The sequence below is a fragment of the Corticium candelabrum genome, chromosome 3 (genome assembly GCF_963422355.1).
Source record: "Corticium candelabrum chromosome 3, ooCorCand1.1, whole genome shotgun sequence".
Classification (NCBI taxonomy): domain Eukaryota; kingdom Metazoa; phylum Porifera; class Homoscleromorpha; order Homosclerophorida; family Plakinidae; genus Corticium; species Corticium candelabrum.
The window spans coordinates 8,779,337-8,794,608 of NC_085087.1; the positions used below are offsets into that span (position 1 = coordinate 8,779,337).

The following is a 15,272-nucleotide window of genomic DNA, read 5'->3' on the forward strand; positions in this document are numbered from 1 at the left end:
TTACTGCACCCTCACAAACAAACAGCTGGACGGATAGACACACAGGCAGACATTAAGACACACAGACAGACATTAATAAGACATTAATAAGACACACAGGCAGACAGATAGGCACACAGACAGACATTAAGACAGACAGACACATAAACAGACAGACTAACGACGGGATGACTAAAGCCTACCGACTAGAAGGCAACTTGATTTTCCGTTTGTAGCAATCAACAATCCATTCTTGTTTCACAATAACTCCAGTGCCACGTTCAGCTATGATACGTTAACCACAAAACCATCAACAGCCTCAGTGCTCTTACACAGCTGACTAGTATATCATACCTTTTACTTGATTGAATTTGGTGTATTTGGAAAAGCACACCTGTAATCAACAATATAAACTAACAAAGCAAACAGCAAATCAACACATAGAAGATAAACACACACACTCACACACACACACACACACACACACACACACACACACACACACACACACACACACACACACACACACACACACAATACAACAGACAGACAAAATGCGGACACACAAACAGACATACAGACGGACAGACTTCGCTCTCTGCAAGACAAAAGTGCAGGCTCTTGGTTGTCTGCTATTGCAACTTCAGGGAAGCTCGCACCTAAACCCTCCGAATTTCAGTTGGCAGCTTACCTGAGACTTGGACTTCCCTTGCCTTTGTGTGATAATATTCAGACGTGTGACTGTGGACGAGCAACTGGTGACTCAAGCGGATATCATCAGATTACATGTAACACAGGGAATGGTACTGTGTGGTCACATGACTCGATCATGTCTGTGTGGTCAGAGTGTCTAAACGATCTCAAAATTCAACACAAAAAGAACCAAAAGATAGATGTGCTACATCTGACAGCCTCCTAGACATTGTTGTTTCTGATACTGGTATTGGTTCCAACGTAGAGCTAGATATAGCACTTGCTCATTCATGGAGTTTGGACATATTTCCAATGTCAGCCACTATGGAGAGAGCAGCTGCTGCTAGAAGGGAAGACAGGAAGTTGGCTCGCTATGAGAAAGAAAACATCCTGGTGGGTTGTCTGTGAGAGTGGTTCCACTAGTCTTGAAACATTTTGGAAGATGGGGCAAGAAGGCAGAGACCTATTTAGATGACTTGTCAAAACGATCAAAGGATGACTTTGGAAAATCAAACAGGGCAGAGTTTAAAGACTATTGGCGTCAAAGAATTGCCATTCAACTACAGCGTTGCAATGCCAATGTACTTCTGAAGAAAATCAGTAATGCCTTGTCGGGACAGGCCAAGTGCCCAGACTCGTAGATGTTTTATAGAAAAGGGATCACATGATTCCTTTTAACCAATTAGTAGTTAAATATATTGTATTTAGTTGTTAGTTGTTTTCTCTTGCTTTTATTGTCATAGGACAAACGTAGTTAGTCATTTGCTATTGTATCCTAATTCAAATATGAAAAATATATGTATTGACAGGTAGACAGACAGACAAATATCCTTACACCAAATGAGTGCATCTCGAACCCCAGTCAGGTTCATATTTTGCTCCCAAGGCAAGAGCCTTGTCTCTAAGCTCACCACGATACGGATTCTTGAACCCACTAAAAGCAAAGCGAACTCCTTTCTGTAAAATTAATAGTGTCAGTGAGTGATGAAAATTGTCTGTTTATCAAAGTAGAAAAATTGCACATACCATTATCTCATTGAACGGCACTGAGGATGGGTTGGTGGTCCTTAGTGCTAATGGATCAATAGATGGAAAAATTTACCATGTGCATGCATGCATGCGTACACACACACACACTCACACACACACACACACACACACACACACACACACACACACACACACACACACACATGCACACACACACACACCTTACATGATGACTTTGCCTTCTTTGCCGGTGGCTCATTGCTTGCCTTGTGTACACTCGCCTTATTCACACTTGCCTCATCCAAAATTTTCACTGGCTGCAAGTCACAACATGCATCTACCGTTAATTAATAACAACCAACTATCCCAGTATGTCCAGCTCCTAATACCCTTTCCACACTTTCCATTGTCTTTGTCGGCACAGCTTCTCTTACACAAGATGCAGAATTACTCAACGTCGATGCGGCTCTTGCAGAAGCAGCTACAGAGAGTTTTAAGGGCGATGAAGCCTTCTGGCTTTCAAACAGCGAGCCAACACGTAGACTAGCCATATCAACATCATCACGCAGTTTGAACGCACCAAATGTGACTTGCTGTTTCTAAACAACAAATAATATTAAAAGTAATATATTAATATATTAAAATTAAATTTTAAAATTAATTTTTTAGACTTGTGCACTAATTAATATATTAATATAATATAATATTAATATATTAATATCAATATTAAATCTTAAAATTTAAAATTTTTAAATAACTTGTGCACTAATTAATATCAAATCAAAAATTAATTGCTGTTATAAACTATTACGTCAGACTATAATATATAATTATTATTGATAGTTGTAATTAGCTCTCATGTTCTTACATTTGTTGTGTTTGTTGTGTCTGATTCGTCCGGTGGCCCATGCAGGCGTACGAACACCAATCCATACTTCACATTCTAGACACGATATGCACTCAAAGTCAGAGAGTTGAATTGTGTTGAATGTTTGGATTGGTTTGCCTTGTTGTATGGTTGCGTGCAAATGATCTTCACTCGATCCCACTTCTGATCAACAGTTACCTTTGACAGCATTTGCTTTCCTATAATTACAAATATACATGTATATGGATTGACAGACAGACAGACAGACAGACAGACAGACAGACAGACAGACAGACAGACAGACAACACATGGCTTCTATTTCCAGTTATATGATTAAACAGTTCTGTCCATTTCACTCCCTAAAGGGTATAAAGGTGCTGGTGCTTCGATTGCTGCTATCACAGGGTATCACTTACTCACTTGTAAGAAAGTGGCAGTCCTGTGTGGTCCCATGACTCCATTGTATCCGAATGGTCTGATTGTTTGAGTCATCTGCAGATTCATCACAAACGCGAACCTCGAGATCGGTACACTAACAGCAATAATCGCCCAGACATTGCTGTCTTTGATGTGGCTCAAGCACCAATGTAGAACTTGATGTAGCCTTCGCTCATCTTTGGGCAACAGACACATTGTCTCAAGCTTCTACAAAGGAGGCAGCAGCTGCTGCAAACAGGGAGAACAGGAAGTTAACCAAATATGGTCAAGTCACTCTCCTCGGTGCGTCTTCCTTGACATTTGTTCCACTTGTGTGTTTGAGCATTTTGGCCATTGGGGAGAACGAGCCACCAGATACCTACAGGAACTATCAACCATGTTGATGGATGATGATGGAAATAAGAATGCTAAAGAATTCATGTGTTACTTGAGAAAACGATTCTCAACATCACTACAATGTTGCAATGCTAAGACTATTGCAAGGAAACTATCACGCCTTTTATCTATGACTTCTAGTAATGTAAAGAACTATCATACTCAGTTTAGTGTACATTAGTTTGCAAGGTATTGACCATATTGGATCTCTGGAACATTTTAAATAGTTTTGGTTGTAATAACATTCATTCATGACAATATATGAAAAAGACAGACAAACAGACAGACAGACAGACAGACAGACAGACAGACAGACACACGTGCAGGCAGGCACACAGACAGACAGACAGACAGACAGGCAGACAGACAGACAGACAGACAAACAAGAAACAGAAACACACACACACACCAAAATTCATTTAACTACACTTTCTCCTCATGGCAACATACCAAACATCTTAACTCTGCTCTTGTTCGCACCAGACTTGCTCTCTGAAGGACTCATAAATGATGACGTCACTAGCAGTACCTGCAGCAACACTACCATATTGTTACATTTCATCGGTTCAGATCAAGTCGTCACCACCTCATAGTCACCATCAGAATTTTGTGAACCAGAACGACCGACAAGTACCTCTACAAATGCTGAGCCATCGTTGCCTAAATATTGTACAATACCCGTTACTTCATACCAAATATATTAAATTTTGAATTTTATTTTATTAAAAAATAATTAATTAATTAAAATTTAAACTAATAAATTTATATACAAAAATAAATTTATTATATAGATAATACTCTACAACTTACCTATATCAATGCCTTCTATCTTCGTCGCCTTTTCAAGCTTCAATAATCAAATAATTAGTTACGCCTCGGAGTTCCAAATCCGCGCCACGTGTGACAGCTACCACGCCCACCTGCAAAATCACCGACGCCGTCTTTTCTCCTGCATTCGCGCAGTTCCATTTACGAGCGTTCTCTTGCTTTAGCAGATTCTCAGCAACGTGCGTCTATTTCACCAACGAGAAAACAAGAGAGTGTAAACGCACGAGAAACAACAATGTTGGATATCACATTAGACTACACTTACTGAATCTTCACTACTGAATGACAAAATGTGACTAATTTTAGCATCAGGCATCTGAAAAGTCCAGCATTACAATTCTGTAAATATCAATAAGCCTTGGTGTTCCTGACGTTTGCGCGTATTATGACTGAAGGTATATTATTACAGGACTTGGGTCGACTTTTGGCGTGTTCTAGTTAAAAACTGACGAATGTCAATGAATGCACAGTTGTCGCTTTGTAGTCTCCCATTGTCAGACACTTTCCGTCGTAATTCAGCGAGTGGGGAGGAGCTGGCACCTCGTGACTGTGCGCCCTCTGGCGCGCCGACTAGAGACGTAAATAAGATTTGAAGATGAGTAAGCGTACGTCAAATACTGGAATACGCCCGCTGTCTACTGCCTAACAACGTTTACAAAGGCGCGTTGATTTATTGTTTTAGAGACTCGGTTGTGTTCTCCTGTGTTAGACGACCATCTGAGTGAAAACGATGGGATCACGTGTCACGTGGTAGCCCCCAATCAAAACACCGAAATACCTTTCTAGCTAACTTTTAGTGTCCAGAGAAATGAGATGTCCAGAGAAATGACATTTCTCTGATAATTACTTAGAAATCGCGCTAGTAATGCTCGAACTGATGGCACGTTAGGAAAGACACGGCAACACAACTTCCCGCCATTGCGACGGAGTTGACAGAAACGTATTTCCTAAACTAAGAGAAGCACCGAGCAGTCTCTCAACATCGACTTGTGGCTGTCGCGGTCCAAATAACTTGAGCAACGTCGACTGGCTGTCTGCCAATTCCCAGTTACAAAGCCCGCCTTTTTTGGCCAATAGATAAGGTTAACGCCTAGTTATGCAAAACTCAGCTCTGTGATTGGTCGAGAGAAATATTGGTATGCCAAGTACGAAAACACGTGGAGTAGTCATTGACGTCCATTTACTATCGAAACAAGTGTCGAGCTGTACTCTATCCAGAGGCTTGTAATCGTTCAAGCCCGTGAACATGCTGTGGCTGCTAACGCTCACTCTACTGTCTTCCTTCTGCTGGATAAATAAAGCAGGTAAGCGATGTCACTAGGCGTGTGTTGCCAACATCTTAGCCGGACCGCTAACGAAACGTGAAACTTGGACGTGAACGAGTTTGAGGTGATGCCCGCTGGTCATACCGCGCGTCTACGGCTCTAACGGTTACACATACTGTTATTGCTACACTGTAAGCTCCTACTGCTGTATTGTAACCAGCCGTTTCCGGTTCGTGCTCTTTGTTCTGCTGGACGTGCGAGAAACGTCGTGATCGTCGCGACTTGGCGCGTGTTCGCAATTGCTTTGTTGCACGTGCTTTGGATTGCAGGCGATGTGCCAAATTTCGCGATGATTGCCTCATGGGCGGGTGAATTTTTGGCACGCGGTTTGCTTCCAGGTGTGTGCCGCTCATCGGTTTTCCGCTCATTTTCCCGACTTTCTACACAATTGTCGCTTTTTGTTTTCGAGTTGTTTGCCATGGCGTTTGACACCGGGAGTGTTTACTTCTTGCGAGCCTGGCATTCCACAAATTTAGGGGGAGTTTGCAATGACATGGTATCAGTCGAGCGCATCGCTTGTTAGAGAAGCCGCAGTAGTTGTCGCGTCTGAAAGAGCACGCGAGATATTTTCGGAATGAAGCAGACTGCGCACGTCCGACGACAACATTTGTAGCAAGTTGCGACGAGACTGTTGCTAGTTGGACGTCATTATAGCATCTAGACGTCATTGTTGCTATTTGAACTCTAACATTGTTGCTATTTGAACTACGCAGTGTTGCTAAAATTGAAATGTCGCGCCCTTGTGCAAAGGTTTGTTTTGGTCACGCCCACCACATTTTCAGTGGTCGACCCCCTGAAAGGTTTCTCTAGAAAAAAATTACTCGACCGAGCATATTTATAAATGCAGTTCGATTGCTGACGTTTCTACTGACGCAATTTTTGTCGTTTCGTGATGATCTTATTTGCTGTTTTCGTACACACCTTCGCCCTGGCCACGTGTTGTCGAGTGCACATCCGGGACTCCACGTGCCACTCTTGTGTACACTTTTCTATTTTGCTACACTGTCTCTCTTTGCAGATCTCTGCCAAGAGCGTCCGGCTCTCTTCTTCAAGTGCGTCGCGCCGGCCCGCAATCCGTGCCTTCCTCGCTCGTGGGTTTGCGACGGAGCGCCCGACTGTCCGGACGGCTCCGACGAGACGTTTTGTGATGGTGAGTTGTAGCTAGAGACATAATTATGTAAATTTTTAAGGGAGTTTGTTTCCTCTCTGTGTGAGTCTGGTGGCTTGGCAGCAGTCCATATATCCTGTTTATGTATCCTGTTTGGTACAGAGAATCTGGTGTAGTCTGGTAATACAAGTTGGTAGGAAGCCAATCTTCCTAGTACGTTATCCACCTGACCTACGCACTTCCTGAACAATAAACAACAGTTGTGGTAGTTGTAAGTTATTGTAAGTTATTTATGTTGGATATTAGTTTTCTGGCTAGTATATGGTCTGGTGTTGGCTTCTCTTACCTTTATAGGACTAACTGACTGGTCTAGTTGGGGGATAACTAGATCTGTAGGGTAGGTAGAAATATGTCAACAAGCCATAGATGTGTATAACACAAAGGTCAAACACTGTGCTTATACAGACTTGAACTATTTTAGTGATATGTGCAGGGGCAGGAAGGGCAGCCAATATGGAGATTGCAGTGTTCTCTCCAGGCATCTCAAGACGTGGCCGCCACGACTTGGCTAAATTTTACAAGGACACGCCCAATCCTGCCATCCCTTGACTAACGCCACCATGCCTTCACTTATGCCTGTCACACCTTACTATCTATGTGTTAGGCAAGAAATGGGAGACCAGTGGTTTGGGTTCTTGTATATATGAATAAAACACTTGTTGTTGTGGAAAGTCCAAAAGCAAAGTCATAGAGATCTGCTATGTCTAAAATATACCTATGACGTTTCCAATCCGATCTGACGTCATTTGGTGGATGTCATTTGGTGGACATCATTTGGTGGATTTGGCCACAAGATGGTCATTTGGCCCACATTTCAATCAGTAAGTGAGTCACGCTTTCGGGCAGTTTGTGCAGTGCAGTCTTTATTGGCGTGTTGAGAGAATACCAAGTCGCAAGACAAAGTACATCAATGCGTCGGGTTGTGTTGTTGAAGTGATAGCCCAATTTCTCGTTCTTCTAGTGGCGTTTTTGGCGCCTAGAGAAGCTGATCTGGGAGGCAGTTATTCTGCACAGGATGTAAGACAATGCACTGATTACCTATGCATAAAAACATGCTTGAACAGCATAAGTTAGCGAGAGCATTGCTCAGGTTAGTGTAGACACCTTTCCAGTTTTGAAAAACTTGTAGATCTTGGCGAGCATGCAGATAGGCTACGCACCTGTGGAGTGTGTAGTGTTGATATCAGTATGGAAAATTGTTGCCAACTGCATAGCGGACTTGTCTACTAGTGCTAACTTACTAACTAAAGCTATTACAATCGATTTTGTGATTTGGATTGGATTGGAGTATATTAGGAGGCGCAGGTTTTCGACATGTATGCAGATTAGAAAGTAGCCAGAATGAAAAGCGGGGCGATAAAGGGCTAGTGATGGCTTGCTTGTGTTGTACTCTGCCCATGCATAGAAATGTTGTGTAGCTAACATTTTGGACCAAACACAGCATCCTATGTTGCTCTAGCACTGCACCTTGATGGTCTCCAATCCTGACTTAGAATCTCACTTGAAGTCAGGAATAGGTCGATGGTACCCTTGGGTGAAAGTTCTGATGGGGAAACTTCAGGGTAATCAGGGCGTTTCCAGCAGTTCCAGGTTTAGAGTCAGTTCCAGAACTAAAGCAAATTGAACGCCCTTGTGTGTATAGCTTTTAGGGTCTCAATTGTGTATCTAATACACACAGTATCAATTTACATATGATATGTAGTATCCAATGTCCATGGGCCATATGATCTGTAGTTGATGACCTCTACCTACCACGCCCACCCGTGTTTAAGCATACACTACCTCCTATGGCAGCAAGATTGGATGCTCACTGATTTCCAAAGGGCGTTTACTTAAATACCAGGTTTCTGTTGTTTCTGATCAAAATTGACCTCTTTCTGGCTAAATGTGATTGGCTGCCCGCCATTTGACTTGTTGCTAGGAGCAATCTACTGGCAACCTACTGGCAACACAAGCAACACACATCCTGATTGGCCACTTGCTTGCATACCATACATTCCTAAAGTGTGAGTCCCATATATAATCATTTTTGGCATAGATAATCAGGTAGCCACAGAGATTTGATGGAAACTGAATCTGTTAGTGTACATTCCTTCCAAGTCACGTGATTTTAAAGTTTCTATGACTCAGCTTTTAGCAAAGTCACTGGGTAGAAGTACATGGGCACAAGTAACAGATATTCAGGTCACTGTAATCGTAGCTCTTCAGTGGGATCATGGAAGTGAAAATAGAAACAGTTTTAGTTACTAATACAATATTATGTTAATTGAACTTTACCAAAATGTGGCTGTCAGAATAAAGATTCAACGACTGGAAACTCTGGTTAACCTGGAAATTCGGTCTACCTCTGTTGTTTTTGAGTGGTGTAATTGCTGTATGGAGAGATACATCCTTCCAATACAATAGTCTAATGATGGAGCTTCTTGCTGTGTGTGTGTGTGTGTGTGTGTGTGTGTGTGTGTGTGTGTCTGTGTGTGTGCGTGCGTGCGTGCGTGCGTGCATGCGTGCACACGCGCGTGTGTGTGTGTGTGTGTGTGCGTGCATGCGTGCACACGCGCGTGTGTGTGTGTGTGTGTGTGTGTCGCTGTGTGTGTGTGTGTGGTGTGTGTGTGTCGCTGTGTGTGTGTGTGTGTGTGTGTGTGTGTGTGTGTGTGTGTGTGTGTGTGTGTGATGTATTGAGAGATAGGGGTTTTCAATATAGTGCATAGTCTTATTCTTTGCTATAGACTAATTGGGGTTAATTAATTACCTATTTTCGCAAACATTGTGCACGTTCAATATTTGTAATTTGTTCATGTTGCGTAGGGTGTGACCCTAAAAAATGGTTTCGATGCGACATCGGTCATCCGTGCATCGAACTGAAATGGTTGTGCGACGGAACACACGACTGTATAGACGGATCTGATGAGAAAGTGTCTCTATGTGGAGGTTTGAATGCAGCATGTTGTCCGTCAATCAATTTGTCTTACATTTTGTCCTGCATTCTAGCCTGTCCTCCAGGCAGTTTCCATTGTAAAAGTTCGGGCGAATGTATAAGCAACTCATCTGTATGTGACGGCAATCGTGATTGTTATGACAACTCGGATGAACAACCTCCCCATTGCTGTTAGTCAATATCATCACTCATACTTCAGTCATAATGTATTCTCTTGTTTATTTTAATTAGTTCGTCCGCCTAAACCGCCTTGCAACTTGACACGGGAGTTTAACTGTCAGGTTCCTTCGTCGTTTGCTCATTGTATACCGAAGTCGTGGGTCTGTGATGGTGAAAACGATTGCGATTCAGGGATAGATGAGGGTGCTGTTTGTAACCCACCAGGTACTTTGTGAGCATTCTTTACTGGTTGTTTGTTGTTGGTTTATTTGTTTGTTTGTCTGTTTGTTTGTCTGTCTCTTTGTTTGTGTGTCTGTTTGTCTATCTATTTGTTTGTCTGTCGGTTTGTTTGTTTGTTTGTCTGTCTGTCTGTTTGTTTGTCTGTCTGTCTGTGTCTATCTGTTTGTTTTGTCTGTTTGTCTGTCTGTCTGTTTGTCTGTCTGCGACAGTTTGACTGTCTGTTTGTATGTCTGCCTTCCTGTCTGTCTGTCTGTCTGTCTGTTTTTTAGTCTGTTTTTGTCTGTCTGTGTGTCTGTTTGTCTGTCTGTTATGTTTGTGTGGTAGTTTAGTAATATTGTATGCTTTGCCAGGTTCGACCGGAATTCCTGTTCCACCTTCATCAACTCCAGCTCCAACAAATCCAGAGCCTATTGTTGTTCAATGTGCTGACGATGAATTTCAATGCTACGACGGCGTGAGATGCTTACAATGGTCTCATCGATGTGACTCCATAGTAGATTGTCATGACAACTCGGATGAAGTTGGCTGTGCAGGTAGGCAAACATTACGGATGCATTTTTACTCAGGTGTTTCTAAACTCATTTAGAATCTAAGTGTCTTTACAATAAATAAATATTAAAATTAAATAAATTAACTAATAAAATAAAAATAAATTAATATTAAAATTATAATAAATTAATTAAAATTAATTAATAAATAGAATGTTGTTAGTGACTTACATATTTAGTATCCGACGGTAACCTTATATCCCGCTTTAAGGGTAAAAATATGACAAATGTGTCTCGTAATGCTTCTGCTCTGCCAATTCCAAATCTCGTGATTCATATGTATCGTTGACGTATGTGTTGTGATTTGTGGGGAAGGATAGAAAATGGCAACAATCGTTTATTCCTACATTATAGTAGCATCGAATGTCTTTCCACAGACTGACCAACATTGTCACTTTCCAAGCAGTTGTTACCACCAGGACATAATCAGACGATAATTGCATGTTGTCAATGTGTGATTAGAACACAAATCACTTGCACTGAACAATCTCTAAGTCTAACACACAGGCACGCGCGCGCACGCACACACACACACACACACACTGTTGTCGTATACATTAGCTTTATCTGTTGATTTCTAGATGTCCCACACTGTCCACCTAAAGTTCAATTTTCTTGTGGTAACTCCAACTGCGTTCCTCTCAACAAGCACTGCAACAAAATCGATGATTGTGGCGACAACTCGGATGAATTCAACTGTAAGTAGTTAGGATGTTACAGTCAACGACAATCAATTATAGACAAACATTTCTAGGTGGCCTTACACAAACCAAATGGCAAGAATGCGAGGGAATGTTTCGTTGCGGCAACGGAGAGTGTCTCACGTTCAAACGAGTCTGCGATAACAAAAATCACTGCAGCGATGGATCAGACGAGAAGGACTGCTGTCAGTTTGGAACATTTTGAATGCACGTTGAGTGATGCTTTGTAATGGAGAGTTGTGGTTGTAGCATTCAACGAATGTCAAAGCGGCAAGCCTTGCCCAGGGGGGCAGATATGCATCGACGAGCCCACTTCGTATCGATGTACTTGTGCTCGAGGATATCGTATCACGACGACAGGCTGTGAAGGTGAGAGAAAATGATTCGTGTGGCCCTGTGTGTCTGCTTGCTTGCTCATGTGATTTTTGTGTTGTGTGTAGAAGTGGACGAATGTCGGGCGTATGGAAGTTGTGCACAGTATTGTACGAACACTCCTGGTAGTTTTACCTGTAGTTGTGCTTCTGGTTATACACTCAAAGCAGACGGTCGCACATGCAAGGCGAACGGTCAGTTTGTTTGTGACGTCATCAGTCTGTGTGTGTGTGTGTGTGTGCGTGTGTGCGCACGCGTGCGTGCGTGTGGTGTGTGTGTGTTTACCAGTAACACATTGTTGTAAAAATTTCCAATGACTTCACAACGACCTGATACTCAATCATATGCCCATTGTGACTTACAGACGGGGATCCCAAATTGGTGTATGCTGACGGGCAGGACATACGGCTAATGCATCTTAACACAATGACAACAGAAGATCTCGCAAAAGATAGATCCTCAGTCGTACCAGTTGCATATGACTTCAAGAAAGGCTTGGTGAGAAACTCGTTGTGCACACGATGAGTGTCGTCTCTAGCGATTCAAATTCTGTAGATCTACTTTGGTGAATACCAAAGGCATCGTATTAGTGTTGTTCCTGTTAATGGCAGTGCAGAACCAACAACCATTTTATTGCCACAGCATGGTGCTCGTGAGCCTGACGGTCTTGCTGTCGACTATCTGAATGATTGGATTTATTGGGCGAGCCCGATTACTCGTATGATCTTTATGGCTAAATTGGATGGTTCTTATCATCGAGTTGTCGTGAATGAGAGTATGAAGTTGGACGAGCCGCGTGGTCTTGCTGTTGATCCATTAAGAGGGTATCTGTTCTGGGCTGATTGGGGGGATCACTCACATATCGGTGCTGCTGCGATGGATGGAACGGGACAGAGACACATTGTGGTGGATGGATTGGTGTGGCCGAATGGAATAGCGGTTGATACGATAACACAGAGGATCTACTGGGTGGACGGTCACCATCAAAAGGTGAGTTGAAAACATGCTGGATTATGTCTGTGTGCACAGGCATAAATCAAGGACACACACACACACACACACACACACACACACACACACACACACACACACACACACACACACACACACACACACACACACACACACACACACACACACACACACACACACACACACACCACAAACACACACCACACAAACACACACACACCACCACACACACACACACACACACACACACCACACAAACACACACACACACCACACAAACACACACACACACACACACACACACACACACACACACACACACCACACAAACACACATCACACAAACACACACACACCACCACACACACACACACACCACACAACCACACACACACCACACACACACACACACACACACACACACACACACACACACACACACACAGCTCGCTACTGAGTTCTGTTTAACTTCATGTATGTGTGCATTTCAGGTTGAAGTTGCTGACTATTTTGGAAACAATCGAAAAGTGATTGTAAAGGGTGGTATTGGACGGCCAATCTTCATTGCATTGTATGAGGAGAAGATGTACGTGTCATCTGAATGGGGAGACAAAAAAGAAGGAAGAGTGTTCGTCGCTAATCGTCTAGACGGGACACATTTGATGACGATTACTACCAACGTGGACTCTGTGCAAGGTGGGAAGGAGCATATCGTTGTATAGGAGAGATGCGTAACTCAGACTATTGTATTGGAGGGATGCATCTCACAATACACTAGACTATTGTATTGGAGGGATGCATCTCACAATATATATATTTTTCAGAACTGTCATCAAAAGCACAAGGCAAACAATACATTAGACTATCGTATTGGAATAATGCACATCATAATAGACTAGACTTTTGTAGTGTGTTTCAGCATTGGCATTCAAGTGTTGCCTTGTATCTAGGTCTCACAGTGTATCAAAAACAACAGCAACAACATGCACAGAATTACTGCGATACGGCGGGATGCAGCCACTACTGCGTTACAAGCTTCGTGTCAGACTACACATGTCTTTGTCCTCCTGACTCTGAGTTGTTGAACGACAAAAAAACGTGTTCAGTTGGTAAGCCAGCACACTTAGCATCCGACATGCACCTGTTGTCATCACATAATTTTTAGGCATTTCGAGATGTACCGACAGCTACTGTAATAACAACGGCCAATGCATCGAGGAAGGCAACACGAGGAGATGCTTGTAATTTTGGTGTATGCATGGAGATTGTTCGCTCGCTGCAATGGTGGTTGTTTGCCTGTGTAGATGTGACAGCAGCCATACCGGGTCTCAGTGCACTGAAATTGTACGCGAGATGTTGCCGTGTCCTGCCAGACGATGCCAGAATCGTGGGCAATGCTACATAGCAGCAGATGGTCAATACTGCGTGTAAGCATAGGCACTCCTAGTCTGCATGTTTGTCTCTTGTTTACATCTGTGTTTACATGTGGTATCTGGTTGATATCAAGTATAATTTTGATGTTTTTAGGTGTGAGAGTGACTTTACTGGTCCACAATGTGGAATTGATATTGTGATAACACAGGAGCCGCCTGTTGAGACTAAAGGGAGTAGCAGCAATTCAGTAGCTGTTGCTGTGGGAGGTGCCGTTGGTGGTCTTGTTGTCATAGCGATTATCATCATTGTCGTCATTCTTCTAGTACGAAATTTGAAGTAAGTTTGTGTTTGTAGTTTTTGATTTGTCACGTAATGTGATTTTTGTGTTATGTGCTGATTGATTGTTTGGTTAATTTGATTAGAGGGAAAGGTTCGGTCAACTTTGATAACCCTGTGTATCATGGTGATGGCAACTCGACAAATTCGCATCCAAAGAAGGGAGTTGAAGAGGTGGAGTGATGGTGCACGGGCGCGCGTGCACACACACACACACACACATGACACACACACACACACACACACACACACACACACACACACACACACGTGACACACACACACACACACACATGACACACACACACACACACACACACACACACACACACACACACACACACACACACACACATGTTGTCTCTGTTTGTCTCTACTCACTTTATACTGTTTGTGTAGACTAATCACAAGGTCAATGATAATGCTGGTGCTACTTCCGTTTGATGATGGTTAGGAGATAGCAGTGTGTCAGTTCAGAAGTTGCCAATGTTACACAACCTTGTTGGCATGTCTCACATCGTCACCAGAACTGACAATAAATTGTTATGTTAATAGTTTGTATGTTTTGGTTCGATAGATTTGTTTTGTTAGCTGCATGTAAAGCGTAGTAATTTATGGTGATAGTAAGTAAGACTGTACATAGTAGGACGAGATGAAAAGAGTTACTTTATACGTTGATATGCCATGTGTATGTAATAAAGTCGTTGAGCTGCATAACACTTGTAGTCCGTGGGCTAGGTCTCAAAAAGACGAAGAGTTGCATTCCACCCACGTGAAGACACACATTTCTTTTTACGAAACGTTAGAGGAATCCATTTAAAGCATTTCTTCAATTGTCCCCCTTCGCGAATGTTGTCCGTTCGGTTGCATTTGTCTATTTTTGGTACTGACAGCGAGTACGCTCTGTACTCCGAGGGCAGACTCTGTTTTCTAGCATTTATAAGCATAACATTAACTTGAAGAAGAAATA

The 15,272-nt window shown here is 42.6% G+C and overlaps 2 protein-coding genes across 2 annotated transcripts in view; one reads left to right on the top strand and one right to left on the bottom strand.

Moving 5' to 3' along the window:
* LOC134177791 (DNA repair protein XRCC1-like) overlaps positions 1 to 4,488 on the bottom strand; it is a 7,644-nt gene extending 3,156 nt beyond the window's left edge. Inside the window, exons 1-14 of the mRNA XM_062644572.1 lie at positions 4,438 to 4,488; positions 4,265 to 4,357; positions 4,155 to 4,191; positions 3,931 to 4,004; positions 3,795 to 3,873; positions 2,669 to 2,748; positions 2,531 to 2,605; positions 2,052 to 2,261; positions 1,889 to 1,979; positions 1,699 to 1,745; positions 1,508 to 1,629; positions 671 to 734; positions 334 to 373; positions 183 to 264 (exon numbers count right to left, since the gene is read on the bottom strand). Of these exons, the coding sequence (XP_062500556.1) occupies positions 183 to 264; positions 334 to 373; positions 671 to 734; positions 1,508 to 1,629; positions 1,699 to 1,745; positions 1,889 to 1,979; positions 2,052 to 2,261; positions 2,531 to 2,605; positions 2,669 to 2,748; positions 3,795 to 3,873; positions 3,931 to 4,004; positions 4,155 to 4,191; positions 4,265 to 4,357; positions 4,438 to 4,488 (1,145 nt within the window). The remainder of the gene's footprint in view (positions 1 to 182; positions 265 to 333; positions 374 to 670; positions 735 to 1,507; positions 1,630 to 1,698; positions 1,746 to 1,888; positions 1,980 to 2,051; positions 2,262 to 2,530; positions 2,606 to 2,668; positions 2,749 to 3,794; positions 3,874 to 3,930; positions 4,005 to 4,154; positions 4,192 to 4,264; positions 4,358 to 4,437) is intronic.
* Positions 4,489 to 5,403: 915 nt separating this feature from the next.
* LOC134176906 (low-density lipoprotein receptor-related protein 4-like) lies at positions 5,404 to 14,980 on the top strand. Its single transcript, XM_062643587.1, has 19 exons — positions 5,404 to 5,476; positions 6,516 to 6,647; positions 9,471 to 9,593; positions 9,654 to 9,770; positions 9,832 to 9,984; positions 10,350 to 10,532; positions 11,129 to 11,245; positions 11,302 to 11,433; positions 11,498 to 11,617; positions 11,689 to 11,814; positions 11,985 to 12,118; positions 12,176 to 12,610; positions 13,084 to 13,288; positions 13,543 to 13,701; positions 13,758 to 13,833; positions 13,897 to 14,019; positions 14,120 to 14,302; positions 14,389 to 14,476; positions 14,702 to 14,980. The coding sequence occupies exons 1-19, from the start codon at positions 5,419 to 5,421 to the stop codon at positions 14,744 to 14,746; spliced, it is 2,709 nt and encodes a 902-aa protein (XP_062499571.1). The 5' UTR covers positions 5,404 to 5,418; the 3' UTR covers positions 14,747 to 14,980.
* The last annotated feature ends 292 nt before the right edge of the window (positions 14,981 to 15,272 follow it).